This window comes from Cervus elaphus, chromosome 10, assembly GCF_910594005.1.
Source record: "Cervus elaphus chromosome 10, mCerEla1.1, whole genome shotgun sequence".
Lineage (NCBI taxonomy): Eukaryota > Metazoa > Chordata > Mammalia > Artiodactyla > Cervidae > Cervus > Cervus elaphus.
Window position 1 is genome coordinate 40,832,942 of NC_057824.1, and position 16,715 is coordinate 40,849,656.

The 16,715-nt window shown below is 49.8% G+C and overlaps 1 protein-coding gene across 1 annotated transcript; it reads right to left on the minus strand.

Moving 5' to 3' along the window:
- Nucleotides 1–54: 54 nt before the first annotated feature.
- On the minus strand, nt 55–3,353 carry LOC122702013 (cardiotrophin-2-like). Its single transcript, XM_043915532.1, has 2 exons — nt 3,156–3,353; nt 55–516 (listed from the first exon to the last, which is right to left on the minus strand). Exons 1-2 carry the CDS (start codon nt 3,351–3,353, stop codon nt 55–57), a joined length of 660 nt encoding a protein of 219 aa, XP_043771467.1.
- Nucleotides 3,354–16,715: the final 13,362 nt, after the last annotated feature.

Sequence of the window (16,715 nt, forward strand, 5' to 3'; positions counted from 1 at the left end):
AATCAGCTGTGAAGGGGAAAGGGTTGCAGCCTCTAACAGGAATTCCCATCTCCTCTATTCAGAGTATTTGGCCTTGAGCTCACCCAAGAAAGTCACAGCTCGGTCTGTCCAAAAGCTGTAGTCCCGGATTATTACATACCCTCGACACTTCTTATGGAAGGCCGAGTCCCCGAAGGGGACAGTACCGAGGGGGTTTGCTGGGGGTGTGGGCAGGCCCAGGGCAGTCATGATGCTAACCAACTTGATTGCTAGGCCTTTGGCCTTGAGTCTTGCTTCCCAAAGCTGATCCACCACGATGGAATTGTCATTCAAAGGGCTTATGTCATTCTGGTCACGCACCGCAAGCAGGAGGTGCTGGCTGAAGGACCAAAAGGCCTGCTGGGTGAGGCTCAGACGTACTCCATCTTCCAGGCCATTCCATTTCTCCAAGGGCATGTCGGTTGAAGGCAGGGTTCTGAGTGAGAGTCCGGGGATTGAGAAGCCGGGACGACTAAACGGACGGCCTTGGTGCTCGAGCTGCACGAGAGACAGAGGCAGATGAGAGTGAGGGGACCCAAACGCTGCCCTAGGGTGCCCCTGAATTCACATCTGCCTTCCATGAGACTGGCCTCCTCCTAGGGGAGTCAGCATTCCCTGCCTCTCAGGGAGTTGATGAAATGTCAGAGCCCCAGGACTCTTAGGCTTCAACTCAGCCTCCTCCACATACAACTTGTGCAACTTTGAATCACAGCTTCAGTAATTCCCACATGGCACTGTAATGGGGAAGATGATAAGATGTAATAGACATAAAGCACTTAGCACTTGGCTTTCAATTAGGGCGTTAATATCATTCACTAATGACATTTATATAAATATCATGATCACTATGATTATGTTACTTATTACAGTATCTGCAAGCTAAATATATTAGTGACAATGTGGTTAAAGCCGTATTATTTCCTTTTTACTCACATTCTTCAGTGGTTAATATTTGTTCACTTTTAAATAATCATTGATATGCAGTTATTAATACTGAATTGAAGTATAGTATTATTTAGTTAATGCCTCCTCCATTAAATTTCTCACCTCCACAAACCTAGACCCACAGGATTTTAGTCCACACTGATCAATTCTGTAACGGATAGATCACCTAGTCCTACATCCCCATTTACAAATGGAGAAACTCAGGGTCCTCAAAGCTACCCAGAGGATGGTGGCAGATATGTGACTAGAAATTAGAGGAAGGGACTTCCCTTGTAGTTCAGTGGTTAAGAATCTGCCTGCCAAACCAGGGGACATGGGTTCAATTCCCGCCCCAGAGAGATTCCCCATGCTATGGGGCTCCTGAGCCTGGGGACCACAACTCCTGAGCCCTCAGTCCTAGAGCCCAGGCTTCGTGACAAGAGAAGCCACCACAATGAGAAGCCCAAGCGCCGCAAAGAAGAGGAGCCTGTGCTCCCTACAATTACAGAAACCCTGAGCACAGCGACAGGGACCCAGCATAGCCTACAAGAGAGAGACTAGACTTTAAAAAAGAAAAATGAAACTAGGCTAGGTAACTTCGCGTGGACCTAGAATATAGTTCAGTGGAAGAGTCACAAAACCAGGGCCTCCAGGGGCCAGGTAGATCGCATCACCTGGAGAAGAAGCAGATGGGGTGGGAGTGGGCCACAGTGACTGGAGGCCAACAGCACCCCTGTGCCTGTTTCTGACAGGTTTTCATGTGCAAAATTTGAACAAGCATCTCATGGCCTAGACAAAGCATCTGTGGGTCAGACCCAGCCAGCAGGCTGCTGCTTTGAACTTCCAGACAGTTTTGTGACCTCAGGTAAATTATTGCCCCTCTAAAGCTCAGTTTCCTGGCCTTTCCCTCATGGTCCAGTGGTTAAGACTCTGCCCTCCATTGCAGGGGGTGTGGGTTCAATCCCTGGTTGAAGAGCTAAGATCTCACATGCCTCGCAGCCAAGAAACCCAACGGGTAAAACAGAAGCGGTATTGTGACAAAGTCAATAAGGACATTTAAACATGGTCCACATCAGAAAATCAAAAAGAGGGCTTCCCTGGTGGCTCGGTGGATAAGAATCCTCCTGCAAATGCAGGAGACACAGGTTCCTGATCCAGGAAGATCCCACATGTCCTAGATCAGCTAAGCCCGTGGGCCACAGCTCCTGAGCCTGTACTCTAGAGCCAGAGAGTTGCAACTACTGAGCCCACGCGCCAGAACTCCTGAAGCCTTGCGAGCCCTAGAGCCTGTGCTGAGCAACGAGGGAAGCCGCCGCAGTGAGGAGCCTGCACACGGCAACTCGAGAGTAGCCGCCACTCGCCACAACCAGAGAGGCGCTCAGTGCTCAGTCACCAGTCGTGTCTGACTCTCTGTGACCCCATGGACCATGGCCCGCCAGGCTCCTCTGTCCATGGGATTCTCCAGGCAAGAGTACTGGAGTGCGTTGTCATTTCCTTCTCCAGTGATAGAGTGTGAAGTGAGTGAAGTGAGTGAAGTGAAGTCGCTCAGTCCGGTCCGACTCTTTGCCACCCCATGGTCTATAGCATAATTGCTCCTCCATCGATGGGATTTTCCAGGCAAGAGTATTGGATTAGGTTGCCTTTTTCTTCCCCGAAACTAGAGAAGAACCCAAACTAAATTACAGTGATCCAGCACAGCCAAAAATAAATAAAATTATAAAAATATAAAAAAATTTTAAAGTCTAAGAAAGCCCCCTCAGTACTCTTATTGGTAAAAACAGGTCATAATTCTACCTCTTAGGGCTCTCTGAGGAGCCAGTAGGATCATGAGGCTAAATCTCGCAGCATGGCATAGGCTCAGGAAAGCATAGGGCAGGAGGTGACTATGGAAAGACTCATGAGCCTGGAAAAAACTTCCCTCTAGGTGCTTCCTTCCAATCTTCTAACAGTCTTGAGAGGTCAGCCAAGGCACGATCACCATCCCATTTGGCAGATGAGGAAGCTAAGACAGGGAGAGAAGGAATGACCTGCCCAAGGTCACCCAGCCATCAGTGACCTCATTCCTGTGGGCGTGTCTCTAGCTGGCAGAGCCTCTGTACCCCAGGACCCACGGAGGAGGCTTCTTCCAGCCTTGTTCTGCCTCCCTTCCCCAGGGCTGGGCCAGGAGGGGACAGCCTCCTCCCCTCACCCCCTGCTCATGCCCTGTCACTCACGTAAGTCTGCAGCAGGGCTGAAGTCTGCAACTGCATGTTGAGCGCCAGTTTATAGGCTTGGGTGATAGACTCAGCTGTGGACATGGGGGCTCCCAAACTGAGAGGTGGCAGCAGCAGGGTCAGCAGGCAGAAGGGGGCTGGCAGGAAGAAATCAGAGGTCAGCACCAGGTCCCTGACTTCACCTGCTGGTTCACTCATTCATCATAGCAGCCCCTCACATGGATACAACCCTTGTGGTTACAACGGCCTTGTGTGTGCAACTCAGGGCAGGCTCACCCTGTAAGCAGGTTATTTCTAGCCCAGAATATTCCCCTGCGACTTCCCTGATGGTCCAGTGGCTAATGACCTCAGCTCCCAATGCAGGAGGCCCCGGGTTCAATCCCTGGTCAGGGAACTAATCCCACATGCCACAACTGAGAATTTGCATGCCACAACAACTAAGAACCAGCTAATCAAATAAGATAAATTTTTATTTTTTTCTTTATTTTTTATTTATTTTATTCTTTTTAAATGCAATTTTATATAAATAAATATTAAAAGGAAAGAAAAAATTCCCCTGACCTCCAGACACGTGTATTCAACTTCCCATTTGACATTTTCCCTTGGATGTTAATAAGCATCTCAAGTCAAAATATCCACTGCTCAGCTCTAGTTGCCCTGTTCCCCTCCTTCCCTGGTCTTCCCCATCTCAGAAAAGTGCATGTCCATGCTTCCAGGTGCTCAGGTCAAAGTCACGGGGTCCTCTCGGATGCCTCATTCTCTCCTTCTTGCTATGTTCAACCCACACTAAATCCTGTTGGCTCTGTCCTTAAAAGGTGGCCACGAGGTCTGTGGGATTTTGTGTTTGTGTTTGGTCACACCGTGACACTTTCAGGATCTCAGGTCCCTAACCACAGACTGAACCTGGGCAGTGAAAGCCCAGAATCCTAACCACCAGACCACCAGGGAACTCCCTAGGTCTGTGTTTCTGGATCCGAGCACTTGTGACAAGCATACCTAGACTCTGTGAAAGCTCATTGAGCTAGATACTTAGGACTTCTGCATGTTTCTCTGTCCCTATCTGCTATTTTCAATACAAAGTTTTCAAACCTGTGGATTTCCCTGCTGGGTCAGTGGTAAAGAATCCACCTGCCAACGCAGGAGAGACATGTTTGTTCCTTGGTCTGGGAACATCCCACACACCATGGAGCAACCCTTAATCCCTCGCACAACTACTGTGCCTGTGCCCTAGAGGCCGGGAGCCACAACTACTGAAGCCTGTGTGCCTAGAGCCTGCACCAAGAGAAACCACTGCATCGAGAAGTCCACGCATCTTAACTCGAGTGTATCCCCAACTCACTGCAACTAGAGAAAGCTTGGGCACAGCAACGAAGACCCAGCACAGCCATAAATAAATAAAAGATGTATTTAGAAGCTATTTGTCTCCCCGCTGCTGTCTCTGCCTCCACCTCTGTCTCCCTCTGCCACCTGGAAGCTCCTCAAGTCCAGCTAGATCCCTCCTTTGTCCAAACCTTCCCATGGCTCTCACCTAACACAGTGACTAGTAAAGTCCTCACTGTGGGCTTAAGGCCTGGTCCCTCTTTTCCTCAGCATCCCCTACTCAGACTTTGCCCTTGCTGGGCCCTGCCAGGACCACCTTGCAAACCCACCCAGGGCTTCTCCTTCTGAAACTTCAGGGCTCAACTCAAAGGCCCCTCTGGGGGATGTCCCTGGCGGTCCAAAGCCTAAGACTGCACTGCCAATGCAGGGTGCTCAGGTTCAATCCCTGGTCAGGGAACGAGATCCCACCTGCCCCAACTAAGACCTGGTGTAGCCAAATTAAAAACAAAAACAAAAAAACTTAAGGTCACCAGCAGTGATGGAGATGAGAGGCTGACCAGGATGTCTTCTTTAGCTTCCCTGTCTATATTCCTGACCTCCCAGAAGTTCAGAACTTAAGGGAAGGCCTGAAGTGAAGCTCTGTTCATTCATGTTTTCAACAAACTTGGATCACCGTATTCAAATTCTATCACATCTGTGTGGGTGCTCCCTCGTGTCCGACACTTTGCGACCCCATGGACTGTAGCCCGCCAGGCTCCTCTGTCCATGGAATTTTCCAGGCAAGAATATTGGAGTGGGTTGCCATTTCCTTTTCCAGCGGTTCTTCCTGACCCAGGGATCGAACCCATGTCTCATGTCTTCTACATTGGCAGGCAGATTCTTTACCACTAGCGCTAACTCAGAAGACACACTGGTATGATAATTTACTTATGATTACATGTACTGTCTGTCTTCAGAAAGAAATCTCATTTTTTGTCTGTTTCTGTACTGCTGTGTCCCCAATGCTTGGGTTTCCCTGAAAGCTCAGTGGTAAAGAATCCACCTGCCAATATGGGAGACGTGGGTTTGATCCCTGAATGGGGCAGTTCACCTGGAGAAGGAAATGGCAATCCACTCCAGTATTCTTGTCTGGGAAATACCACGGACAGAGGGCCCTGGAGGTCTCCAGTCCATGGGGTCACAAAAGAGTTGGACACGACTTCGCAACTAAACAGCAACAATAGCCCCAGTACTTAGACTACTGTGCGTGTGTGCCTAGTCACCTCAGTTGTGTCCAACTCTCTGCTACCCTGTGGACTGTAGCCCACCAGGAGCCTCTGTTCATGAGACTCTCCAGGCAAGAATACTGGAGTGGGTTGCCATGCCCTCCACCAGGGAATCTTTCCAACTCACAGATCAAACCCAGGTCTCTTCAGTTTCCTGCATTGCAGGCAGGTTCTTTATCACTAGCAGCACCTGAGAAGCCCACTTAGACTGCTACCTAGGATCCAGTAGGCACTCCAGAAGTATGTCTGGAATGAATGAATGATGAATGAAATCATTTGTGTGTAAGGCTTTGGAGGTTCCCAGCAGATGCAAGAGCAGCCAGGTCCCTGAGTCAGATGGGCCAGAGGGCCCAGGCCGTACCCCTCCCTCCTGGTCTCAGGACCCTCGCGCCCTGTCTTCCTCACTCACCCATCAGATGAGAAGTCATGGTCTCTCCTGGATCCTTCCTGTCTGCAGTCTCTCAGTGGTTCTGCGACACCTGTCCTCTTTCCCCTGAGGTGGCTTTATACTTGGGTCTGAGCCCTCGAGCCACCCATGAGGGAGGGAAAGTCATCCCTTGGGGGTTGTGGGGGGAGGTGCAGAAGCCCCTGAGGCAGGGGACAACTAGGGAAGGCGGCATTGTGGTGACACCCTAGTCCCCTCAGCCCCCCAAATCTGACCTTACAGTCCAGTTGCTGGGAGAAAGGGAGCCAGGCAGGGAGGGGATTATCTGGGGGGACAAAGGGGCCGCCCTGCTCCCTGCTGCTCTGCTCGTCCCGGGATCCAGTTTCCCATGAGGAGGCGGCCCCCTGCTCCGCACCACCGGGACCCAGCCTTTGGGCCCTGGACTGGAGGAGTTTGGAAATGGGACAGGGGGTGGTGTGCAAGCAACATCACCCACACCCTTAGACACGGGAGCATGTGATACCGTGCAGGGCCCTGTGGGCTCCTTGTCTCAAGGCCTTTGTGTCCTTCATTTCTTTTTTTTCTTTTAAGGGTTTTTTCAAATGTATTTTTAATATAATTTTATTTACTGATTTTTGTCTGTGCTGGATCTTTGTGGCTGCATGCGCTTTTTCTCTAGTTGCAGCAAGTGGGGGCTTCTCACTGCGGTGGCTTCTCTTGTTCCTCTAGATCCCAGGGTCTAGAGTGAGGGCTCAGCGGTTGTGGCACACAGACTTAGTTGCTCTGAGGCCTGTGGGATCTGCCTGGATGAAGAAGTGAACCCATGTCTCCCACATTGGCAGGTGGATTCTTTACCACTGAGCCACCAGGGAAGCTCCCACCCACCATCCATTTCTCTGATATTGCAGGAAGCAGCCTTCATTCATCCTCCATGATCTGCCCTGAATTCCAATGGGCAGGTGTTCATTAGGGAAGGGAATGATTGTAAAACCAGGGAAAATTAAATCAAGAGCAGCCTTGGGGCAACGTCCTGATTCCCGATCACGAGATACATACAACAATATCATTGAAGGATTTTGCAGGTACTGAAACCCCCTCCGGGTGGGAAAAGTTATGGTATGCTACCCTCAAACATGCAGACCCCAGACCAGTTGGACCTGAAGGTTGAATATGGTGATTTGTACCTGACACCGCCAATGCATCAGGAAAATGTTCACGGGCTGATCACATCTTCTTTTACTAGAAAACTTCTCAGTATCTTCCCGAGGGAGGACATGGTTTTGAGAGCATGAGCCTGCTGTATCCCCCTTTGCCTGGCAAAGCAGTAAGCTCTCCTTTTCTACTTCACCCCAATCTTTGTCTGTGAGGTTTGATCTGGCACCAGTATACAGAGAAGCTGAGCTTTTGGTATCACCATGTACATGGCTAGGGCTTCCCCGGTGGCTCAGATGGTAACGAATCTGCCTGCAATGTAGGAGACTCAGGTTCGAAACCTGGGTGCGGAAGATCCCCTGGAGAAGAGAATGGCTACCCCCTCCAGTGTTCTTGCCTGGAAATTCCATGGACAGAGGAGCCTGATGGGTTACAGTCCATGGGGTGTCAGAGTCAGACATGACTGAGTGACTAACACTATACTGTACTATATGCACAGGTTGGCACGTGGACCCACACCAGATGTGTGTATACACTTTCATATGTTTTTACAGTCAAGGATGTATTGATTCCAGCCATGTGTTTGTCCCTGTTCCTGATTGAGCTGGGATAGAGCAGGGAACAAGTCAGACACAAATCCCTGCCCTTGTGGAGCTGACACCCTAGTGTACATGCCCACAATTGTGTTATACCACACACCCTGCCAGGGAGCGCCAAACACAGGAGTGCACATGCGTCCGCGCTTATGAACACACAGTCATATCCAGAGCCCCACCATAGGCAGGAGCTGCATCTGTTCCTTCATTCACCCACGTAGACCTTTAGTCAGCAGCTGTTGATGGAGGCCCTCCTGCGTGCTGGCACTGGGGTGAATAATAAGGGCCACACAGTCCAGTGGTCTCCCAACAACCAACCTGTGAGCTCATTAAAAAAAAAATTTCCTAAAGCTACAAGGTGCTGAGAGGAAGCCAAAACAGGCTGATGTGATTAACTGAGGGTAGAGGAGATTTAGATAAGGAGACTGAGGCCCAGAGAGGGCCAGCTACTTACTGGGAGTCACACAGCAAGGCCAGGACAGATCGTAGGCTCCTGCCCCCAGTTTGGGACTGACTCTAGGGTGTGCCCAATTTGAACTGTGAGCTGATGGAGGGAAGAGGCTGAGAGAAGAGATAAGTTCTGAGGTGGGAGATCCTAAATTGGGTCTCTGAGCGAGGGGGCTGTCAAGCTGCCAGGGAGGGCCTGTGCTGGGCAGGCAGTGATGTCAGAGGATTAGACTAGGCCCACTGAGTGGGTGCACTGAGGCATGGGCCAGGCCAGGTAGTGGAGGAGGAGGAGGAAGAAGAAGAGGAGGGCAGGAGGGGAGGAGGGAGCCAGACACGCGATCTCGTGCTATTCACATGTGGGCAGCGTACCTGGGCCGAGCCTCACCCCAGAGGGCAGGCTCACCCTGTCCCAACCCCACCATCTCCAACTCCTCTGGGGGATATCAGTTTCTCTCTGGACCCTTCAGGGACCCTTCACAACTGAAGCATTTCCCCCCTATCCCAGGCCCAGTTCCGTTCTTCCAAGGCATTTGTCTAGGCAGATGTCAGAAGCTCTCCAGCCTCACGAGCCCCGCCTCATAGCCCATATATCTCCATCTCCATTGCAGTCTCACCGGAGGCTGATGCCTGGGAAATCCTAGCAATTTAAGAGTCAGCTGTCCCTGGGTAGGGAAGATCCCCTGTAGGAGGGCATGGAAACCCATTTCAGTATTCTTGCCTGGAGAACTCCATGAACAGTGGAGCCTGGGGGGCTACACTCAATGGGGTCACAAACAGTCAGACACGACTGAGCGACCAGCACTCACTTTTCTTTCAGAATTGGGTAAAAATCCTACCTTTGTCCATCACTAACTTAGGCAAGTTACTTAAACCTCTCTGAGCCTCAGTTTGTTTCCTTATCTGAAGACCAGAACAGTTATCTTGGTGTCTTAGGGTCTCACTGACTTCACCCACCAGGTGCCTCGACCTCTGCTATGAGACCCCCTCCTGAGCCCCTCAAGAGTTGTTGCAATAGTACCTAATGCCTCCAGTTCAGGTCAGTCACTCAGTCATGTCAGACTCTTTGTGATTCCAGGGATTACAGCAGATGGGAGACTACAGTGTCAACTTCAGAATGAGAAGGAAATGGAAGTTTCCTGGTGTCTAGTGGTTCGGATTCTGGGCTTTCCTTACTGTGGCCCAGGTTCAATCCCTGGTTGGGGAACTGAGATCCCACAAGTCATGAGGCTCAGACCAAAATGAAAAAAAAAAACCCCTCACTTTACATTATCCCCAGTGACTTCCTTGGGGAATTTGTGCTCACAGTCTCCCAACTTTAGGTCCTGTGAGTCTACAAAGTCTAACTCCTAGACTGGGGAGGGACCTTTTCTACCAGAGCAGACAGCCAGAATCCATTAAGTTTTTAGGTACATCTGCCACCTGGTCACTTGGGTCTCCTGCTGCCAATAGACCAGCAGGGAACAAAAGGACATGCCATACTGTTGCAGGAAGGGGGACTCCTTCCAGGACCCAAGACTGGGATCTTGTCTGACATTCGGGAAAGAGTTGTCCAGGGAGACACACGAGCTAACAAAGCGACAGACTGTATTGGGAAGGGGCACCCAGGCAGGGAGCAGAAGTTCAAGAGAACCCACGAAAACGGATCTGCCATGTGGCTTCCTGTCTCAGGTTTTATGTTGATGGGATTAGTTTCCAAATTTTCTTCGGCCAATCACTCTGATTCAGCATCCTTCCTGGTGGTGCACGCATGGCTCAGCCAAGATGGAAGCCAGTAAGAAGGATTCTGGGAGGTGGTAGAATGCATGGCATCTCCTTCTGATCTTTCCTGAACTCTTCAAGTTGGTGGTGGCTTGTTAGTTCCATCTTCCTTTCTAGGACTTCCTATTGAAGAAGAACTCATGCAAATGGTTACTATGGTGTCTGGCTAGGGTAGGCGATTTTGGTCAGTGTGCTTCCCGTAACAACATGGATGGGGAGAGGGTAAGAGACTATGGTCAGAACAGGAAGCAGAACCACCGCTATGTACTGGGGGACAGCAGGAATATGCTTAGCATTCAGGTGATCCATTGTAATATCTCCAGCTACCCATGCTGATGGTTTCTTTTATCTTTAACAACTGAATTTGTTTATTATTATGTGTTATTTTTGGCTGTGCTAGGTCTTCATTGCTGTGTGGAGGCTTTTTCTAGTTTCAGAGAGCTGGGGCTATTTTCCTGTTGGGGTCTGTGGGCTTCTCATCGCGGGGGCTTCTCTTGTTGCAGAGCACAGGCTCTAGGTGTACAGGCTTCAGTGGTGGCTGCACATGGACTCACTAGTTGTGGCTTTCAGACTTAGGTGCTCCGAGGCATGTGGGATCTTCCCAGACCAGGGATCGAACTGGTCTCCCCTGCATTGCCAGGTAGATTCTTAACTACTAGACCACCAGGGAAGCCCCCATGCTAAGTTTATTTGTAAGTGAGCAAGTACCATTGTCACGGGCTCATAAAGCATGCTAACTGGGGACTCATACCCTTCAGGAGTGAGGGCCAGGCTCCATCCCCAGACAAAGTGTAGAGAGCAGCAGAAACACTAGCTGAAGCCAGGAGCAGAAGGGAAGGGGTGGGCTAGAATGAGTGGATGTAGGGGAAAGAGCTGAGAGATACCAGTTGTGTCTCTAGAACTAATCTTCCATTCCTAATTTTACCCAGAAATTCTGATCAAGCAGAATCCTGGGGAAATTGTACTGGGAGGAGAGAACTTAAAGGAGAAGCAAGTAGATCTGAACAGTGGACTGGAGGACACTGTTGATGCCCCACCCAGATTCTTTTGCCAACAGTACACCCATCCCCCATGTCCCTCATCTCTGGAGAACTACCCAGCACCTCTCCTCCTGGAAGAATTGGGCCAGGGGTGAAATTAACTTGGTGATACAATTTTGGCTCCAGAACTTTCTCTAGATCAAATGTGGTCAGTTGAGACCACATTCTTGCTCGGCTTTTTATCACTGACGTACCTTGATAACCCTCTTCTCATTCTGAGAACATTTCCCCAGTCACTTGATCCAGAATTTCCATCGTGGACTACATCAGACTCAAAAGCTTCTGCAGGGCAGAAGAAACAATTAACAAACTGAAAAGACAGCCTATGGAAAGGAAGGAAAAATTTGAAAATCACATATCAACAGGGATTAATACCTAAAAATGTAAAGAACTTAGTCAACCAAATAGCAACAGAAACAACAAAATGACAAGAAAAAATAAAACAAAAAACTAGAAGGGGACTTCCGTGGTGGTGCAGGGGACTTGGGTTCAAACCCTAGTCCAGAAGGATTCCACATGCTGAGGACCAACTCTGCTCTCACAGCCATAAATAAATAAATATTCACCATTTAAAAAACAACAAAAAAAAATACAATAAGAATCATCTCATACGGGTGAGAAAATTGACTTTCGAAGAGGTGATGTTACACAATGCCCCAAAGCTAGAGATAATGCTGAAAGCTCAGCTTCTTTGTATACCAGTGCTGAAAAAAATCTGAGAGACAGAGTTTTGGGTAAAGTAGAAAGGAGCGCTTTATTGCTTTACCAGGCAAAGGGGGACACAGGGGGTTCATGCCCTCCAAACCATCTGTCCACCATTTGGGGAAGATAGTGAAAAGTTATATAGGAATTGTTCAGAGAGGGCATGATCAACTCGTGACAATCTTCTTCTTTTTTTTTTTCTTTTATTGCTTTATGGTATTGTATTAGCCATACATCAATGGCATGAGCATTCTTCTGATGGGTTGGTGGTGAGGTAAGTAGGGGTCCATGGTCTCAAACTTCAGGTCCAACTGGTCAGGTGTCTACATGCTTGTGGGCAGGATACCATTGTTAATCATCAAATTCTCCCACCTAGAGGGGGTTTCGGTATCTGTAAAATAGCTCAAAGATATTGGGTGCATCCCTTGATGGGGAATCAGGCTCTTGGCCCAAGGCTACTCATAATTTTCTTGGCTGCTCCCTGGTTTTGCATCCCTGCCCTTCCCTAATGAACAACTGCTTGAATCTGCCCATTAGAATTTAGGGAAGGCCATGGAGCCTGAATGAAGCCTGTTTCCTATAATCAAAGAAATAGAGGAGGGGACTTCCTTCATGGTCCAGTGGCTGGGACCTTCTGTTCCCAGTGCAGGGAGCCCGGGTTTGATCCCTGGTCAAGGGAGATAGATCCCACATGCTTCAACCCAGTGCAGCCAACTAAATAAAGAAAAGAAAAAGGGAGGACACAAAGACCTTGTGTCCAGGAGCCACACAGGGCCCTGCACCAAGGGAAGGCCACATCTCCACACTGAGTCTCATTCTAGATTTCAGTGGAAAAAAGAATCCCCTGGGTTACCTTTACAAACAGAGATTCGTGATTCCCACTCAGGCATTCCATAGGTCCTAAGGAGCCGCTAGAGATAATGAACCTGCCTGCCAATGCAGGATAGTTAAAAGATGTGGATTTGATCCCTGGGTTGGGAAGATCCCTTGAAGGAGGGCAGAGCAACCCACTTTAGTATTCTTGCCTGGAGAATCCCATGGACGGAGGAGTCAGTGGGTTGCAGTCCCTAGGGTCGAAAAGAGTTGGACATGATTGAAGCAACTTAGCAAACATGCCCCAACCACTAATGCCGAAGAAGCTGAAGTTGACTGGTCTGTAAAGACCCACAAGATTTTCTAGGACTACCACGAAAAGGAAAATGAAAAAAAAAAAAACACAGATGTAGAGATGTCCTTTTCATCATGGGGATTTAGAATGCAAAATAGGAGGTCAAAAGATATCTGGAATAACAGGTAATTTTCACCTAGGAGTGCAAAATGAAGCAGGGCAAAAGCTAACAGAGTTTTGTCAAGAAAACACACTGGTCATAGCAAACAGTGTCTCCCAACAACACAAGAGACAACTCTACACACGGACATCACCAGATGGTCAATACTGAAATCAGATTGATTTTCTTCTTCTCAGCCAAAAATGGAGAAGCTCTATACTGTCAGTAAAAACAAGTCGTGGAGCTGACTGTGGCTCAGATCATTGGTTTCTTACTGCAAAAAGACTGGAGTGGATTGCCCTGCCCACCTGCAGGGAATTTTCCCCACCCAGAGATCGAACCTGAGCGCCCTACGTCTCCTGCATCGGCAGCTGGGTTCTGTACCACTAGTGCCATCTGGGAAGGCCCATCAGAAGGGTACAACTCTAAAAAGAAATGTGATGGTATCTATGTGATAAATTTGGGGAGATCTGGGGAGAAGTTTATACAGGCAGCACTCACTGACAGTACAAACTCAACTACTGTTGACATCAGACCCTCCAGGGACACTGGACAATGAGCTCTACTGAAGTGTTCTGTGACCATTTGAAGCCATACCCACTGGTGGGTGTTTTACTTCCAGAACTTTCATTAACCAGACCCTGGCACCTTCTGTGAAGCCTTGTTTTCAGTGATTACTAATTGCAGGCGTGAAGGTAAACTTCTTACAGCTGCATTTTCTGTTCACTTGCCCACCATATTTCAGTGTAAATTAAACTCCTCTCTGCTTTTTATAAAAGCTACTTATTTATTTGGCTGCTTTGGGTCTTATTTGTGGCACGCAGGCTCTTTCATTGCAATGCACGGGCTTCTCTCTAACTAAAGCACATGGGCTGAGTAGTTGGTAACGAACTTAGTTGCCTTGTTGCATATGGGATCGCAGTCCCCCAATCCAACCACTTCACCTGCACTGGAAGGCTGATTTTTAACCAATGGACCACCAGGGAAGGCCCTCCTCTCTGCTTTCTGTGTAGTGTCCCATGTGACCAACAAAAGAGCTCCCTCAGGACATGTCTTATAATGGGCACTTGCCCTGGTAATCCTCTACATGACGGCTGTCCCTTCCACTAGGAGCCACAGAAAGCTGTGTTTGTCATTAGGGCTGTTTACAGGCATTCCCAGGGAGTGCTAGTGGTAAAGAATCCGACTACCAATGCAGGGGATATAAGAGATGCGGCTTTGATCCCTGGGTCGGGAAGATCCCCTGAAGGAGGACAAGGCAACCCATTCCAATGTACTTGCCTGGAGAATCCTATGGACAGAGGAGCCTGGCGAGCTACATTCCATAGGGTTGCAAAGACTCGGATATGACTGAAGGACTTAGCACGCACTCACAGGCATTCTAGTTCTTTTCCTTCCAGGCAGAAAGTGGAAAGAATTCCTGTCTCTGCCCACTGTGAAATTAGGGAAGGCTATGGATTAGTCAATACAACGTGAGCACAAATATCCTGTGTCACTTCTGGGCAGAAGCTATAGAAGCCAGGCCATGTTTCACCAAGTCCTCCTCCCTCTATTCATCGGTGATTGGATGGTGATTATGGAAGCTCATATCCAGATGGAGCCTCTTCCCTTGGCCTTAATCCCTGCGGAACTAGAGTGAGCAGCCCTCTCCCCACTGACCAACACGAGACACACAGCATGAGCCCAAAACAGACCTTAGCTGCTGTAGCCACCCAAACCTGGGTGTTCTTTGTTACTACAGCATAACTTCACCTACTCTGACTGATACAGAATCTATGACCCTCTACACAAATCCAGGAGAGATCCGGATCTTCTAGAAGAGCACTCACTGCTGAAAAGGAACTTCATGATGAATGGGCTGCTCCAGCTCCTGAATTCAGTGAGCTCAATCCAAGGCTGTGGATGGTTCTGAGAGCCGGCCGGAGCCCTGTATCCCTTTTCAGCAGCTCCCCACAGGAGACTGAATGGTGCACCTGTTTCTCAATGTGGTCTGCAGCCCCAGTCCCTCATATAGGAAACCACCACCCTGTTAGGAAAAACGCTGCGGGAGGAAAAAAGCCGCCTCTAAGGACCGGTGGTAAAGGCCTTTTATTAAGCATCGCTCTCGGGCAGAACTCCCGGGGGCTGGTGAGTGAGGAGACAAAGGGAGTCTGCAAGGTATGAGGGGTGGGGAGGGGTTTATATAGTCCGGGCAGGCATCCAGGCCAGGTCTTTTCATGTAAGGAAGAAAGCGCGGGCTACAGCGGTGGTCAGTGTCTGAGGGCTCTGTGTTGGTACCTGATTGGACCAGGCTGCAGGGGGCCAGCCCCTGGAAGTTTAGCCAGCCTCCGGAATTTGCCTTGCAGCACTTTCCCGGGGCCATGCCCCGACCTTTCATCCCGGCCTTTTTGTTATAGGACAAGGGGCGCCGGTTCTCTCTGGCTATTTCCTGCTGAACGGGGGCGACTAGGGGTAGGGCCCAGCCGGGACGAAAGGTTAGCTTATGCAGGATTGTGAAGTAGGTCTATGTCTTTTTGATTGAGTCGAGTATAAGCTGTTAGGAGCATGGCCCGTCCGGTCGCAGCCTGCGCTATTTCTTGGACCCAGCGAAGAATAAGTTGGACGAGGCAGGGGCCTGTGGTGAGGCCCAGAACCAGCAGGAGTATAGGGCCTAGAAAGGGCAAGAGGTATGGGAGTAAACCATTGAGTCCGGTCCAGAGGTGGCTTTCTTGGAGCTGTCTGCGCCTTTGTTCCAGGCCTGACGGTTGGGGCCAATAGGGGATGTGGAGATGCCAGTCGATGTCCAGGGCCGTAGCCACCTGCTGGGAGATCTGTGAGATTATATATATATATATTTTTTTTTTAAGAGAGGAGTAGGGCAGGAGGGGATGACCAGAAAGGAGTGGGTAAATAGGCAGGAATCTAATTGACAGGGTGGTGGTTGGGTTTGGAGCGGACATGAGGGTTGGCCGTCAATGCCCATAACCGAAACCTGGGAAGGACGTAAAGTGTCCCTGAAAGAGGGAATGACCGAATAGGTAGCCCCCGCATTAACCAGACTTTAACCGTTACCTGGAGCGTTACCCTGGGCTTGGCTTGGGTTATCGGGGTTTCCGAGTCTGGGCGATGTCAGCCATCGTCGAAGCTCAGCAGCTCAAAGGCCGGAGGAGGGCAGGAGGTCTCCCTGGGGCGCTCTGGTCTCCGGCCTCTAGAGGTCGGGGCCCGAGAGGCCTGGGGACAGTCACTAGCCCAGTGTCCTCGCTGTTTGCACAACGGGCACGGCTTGGAAGGAGGCCGCGGATTGGGGCACATCTTGGCCCAGTGTCCTTCTTGGCCGCACTTGAAGCAGGCCCCCGGAGGGGGGTCTTGGGACCCCGAGCCCGCCGCCAGCCGCAGGGCCGCTATTAAGGCCTGGGTTTGTTGGTTTAGGAGGCTTGCCTGAAATTCGGCCTCTTGCTTGAGCCTTGCCTTTTGGCTGGCCTCAGCAGTTTCTTCACGGGCGTTATAAACTTTAAAGGCCATTTTTACCAGGTCTCAAATAGGGGTCTGAGGGCCGTCCTCGGCCTTGGCCAGCTTTTTTCGGATGTCAGGTGCGGATTGGGAGATAAAATGATTGGCCAAGGTAGCTGCCCCAATGGGGGACTCAGG

What these genes read in the sequence shown, in the direction of transcription:
- LOC122702013 (XM_043915532.1), bottom strand. Translation starts at nt 3,353, where the DNA reads ATGAGTGAACCAGCAGGTGAAGTCAGGGACCTGGTGCTGACCTCTGAT. An exon ending in CAGCCCTGCTGCAGACTTAC is followed by an intron (nt 517 to 3,155) that starts GTGAGTGACAGG and finishes TCTCTCGTGCAG; the next exon opens with CTCGAGCACCAAGGCCGTCC.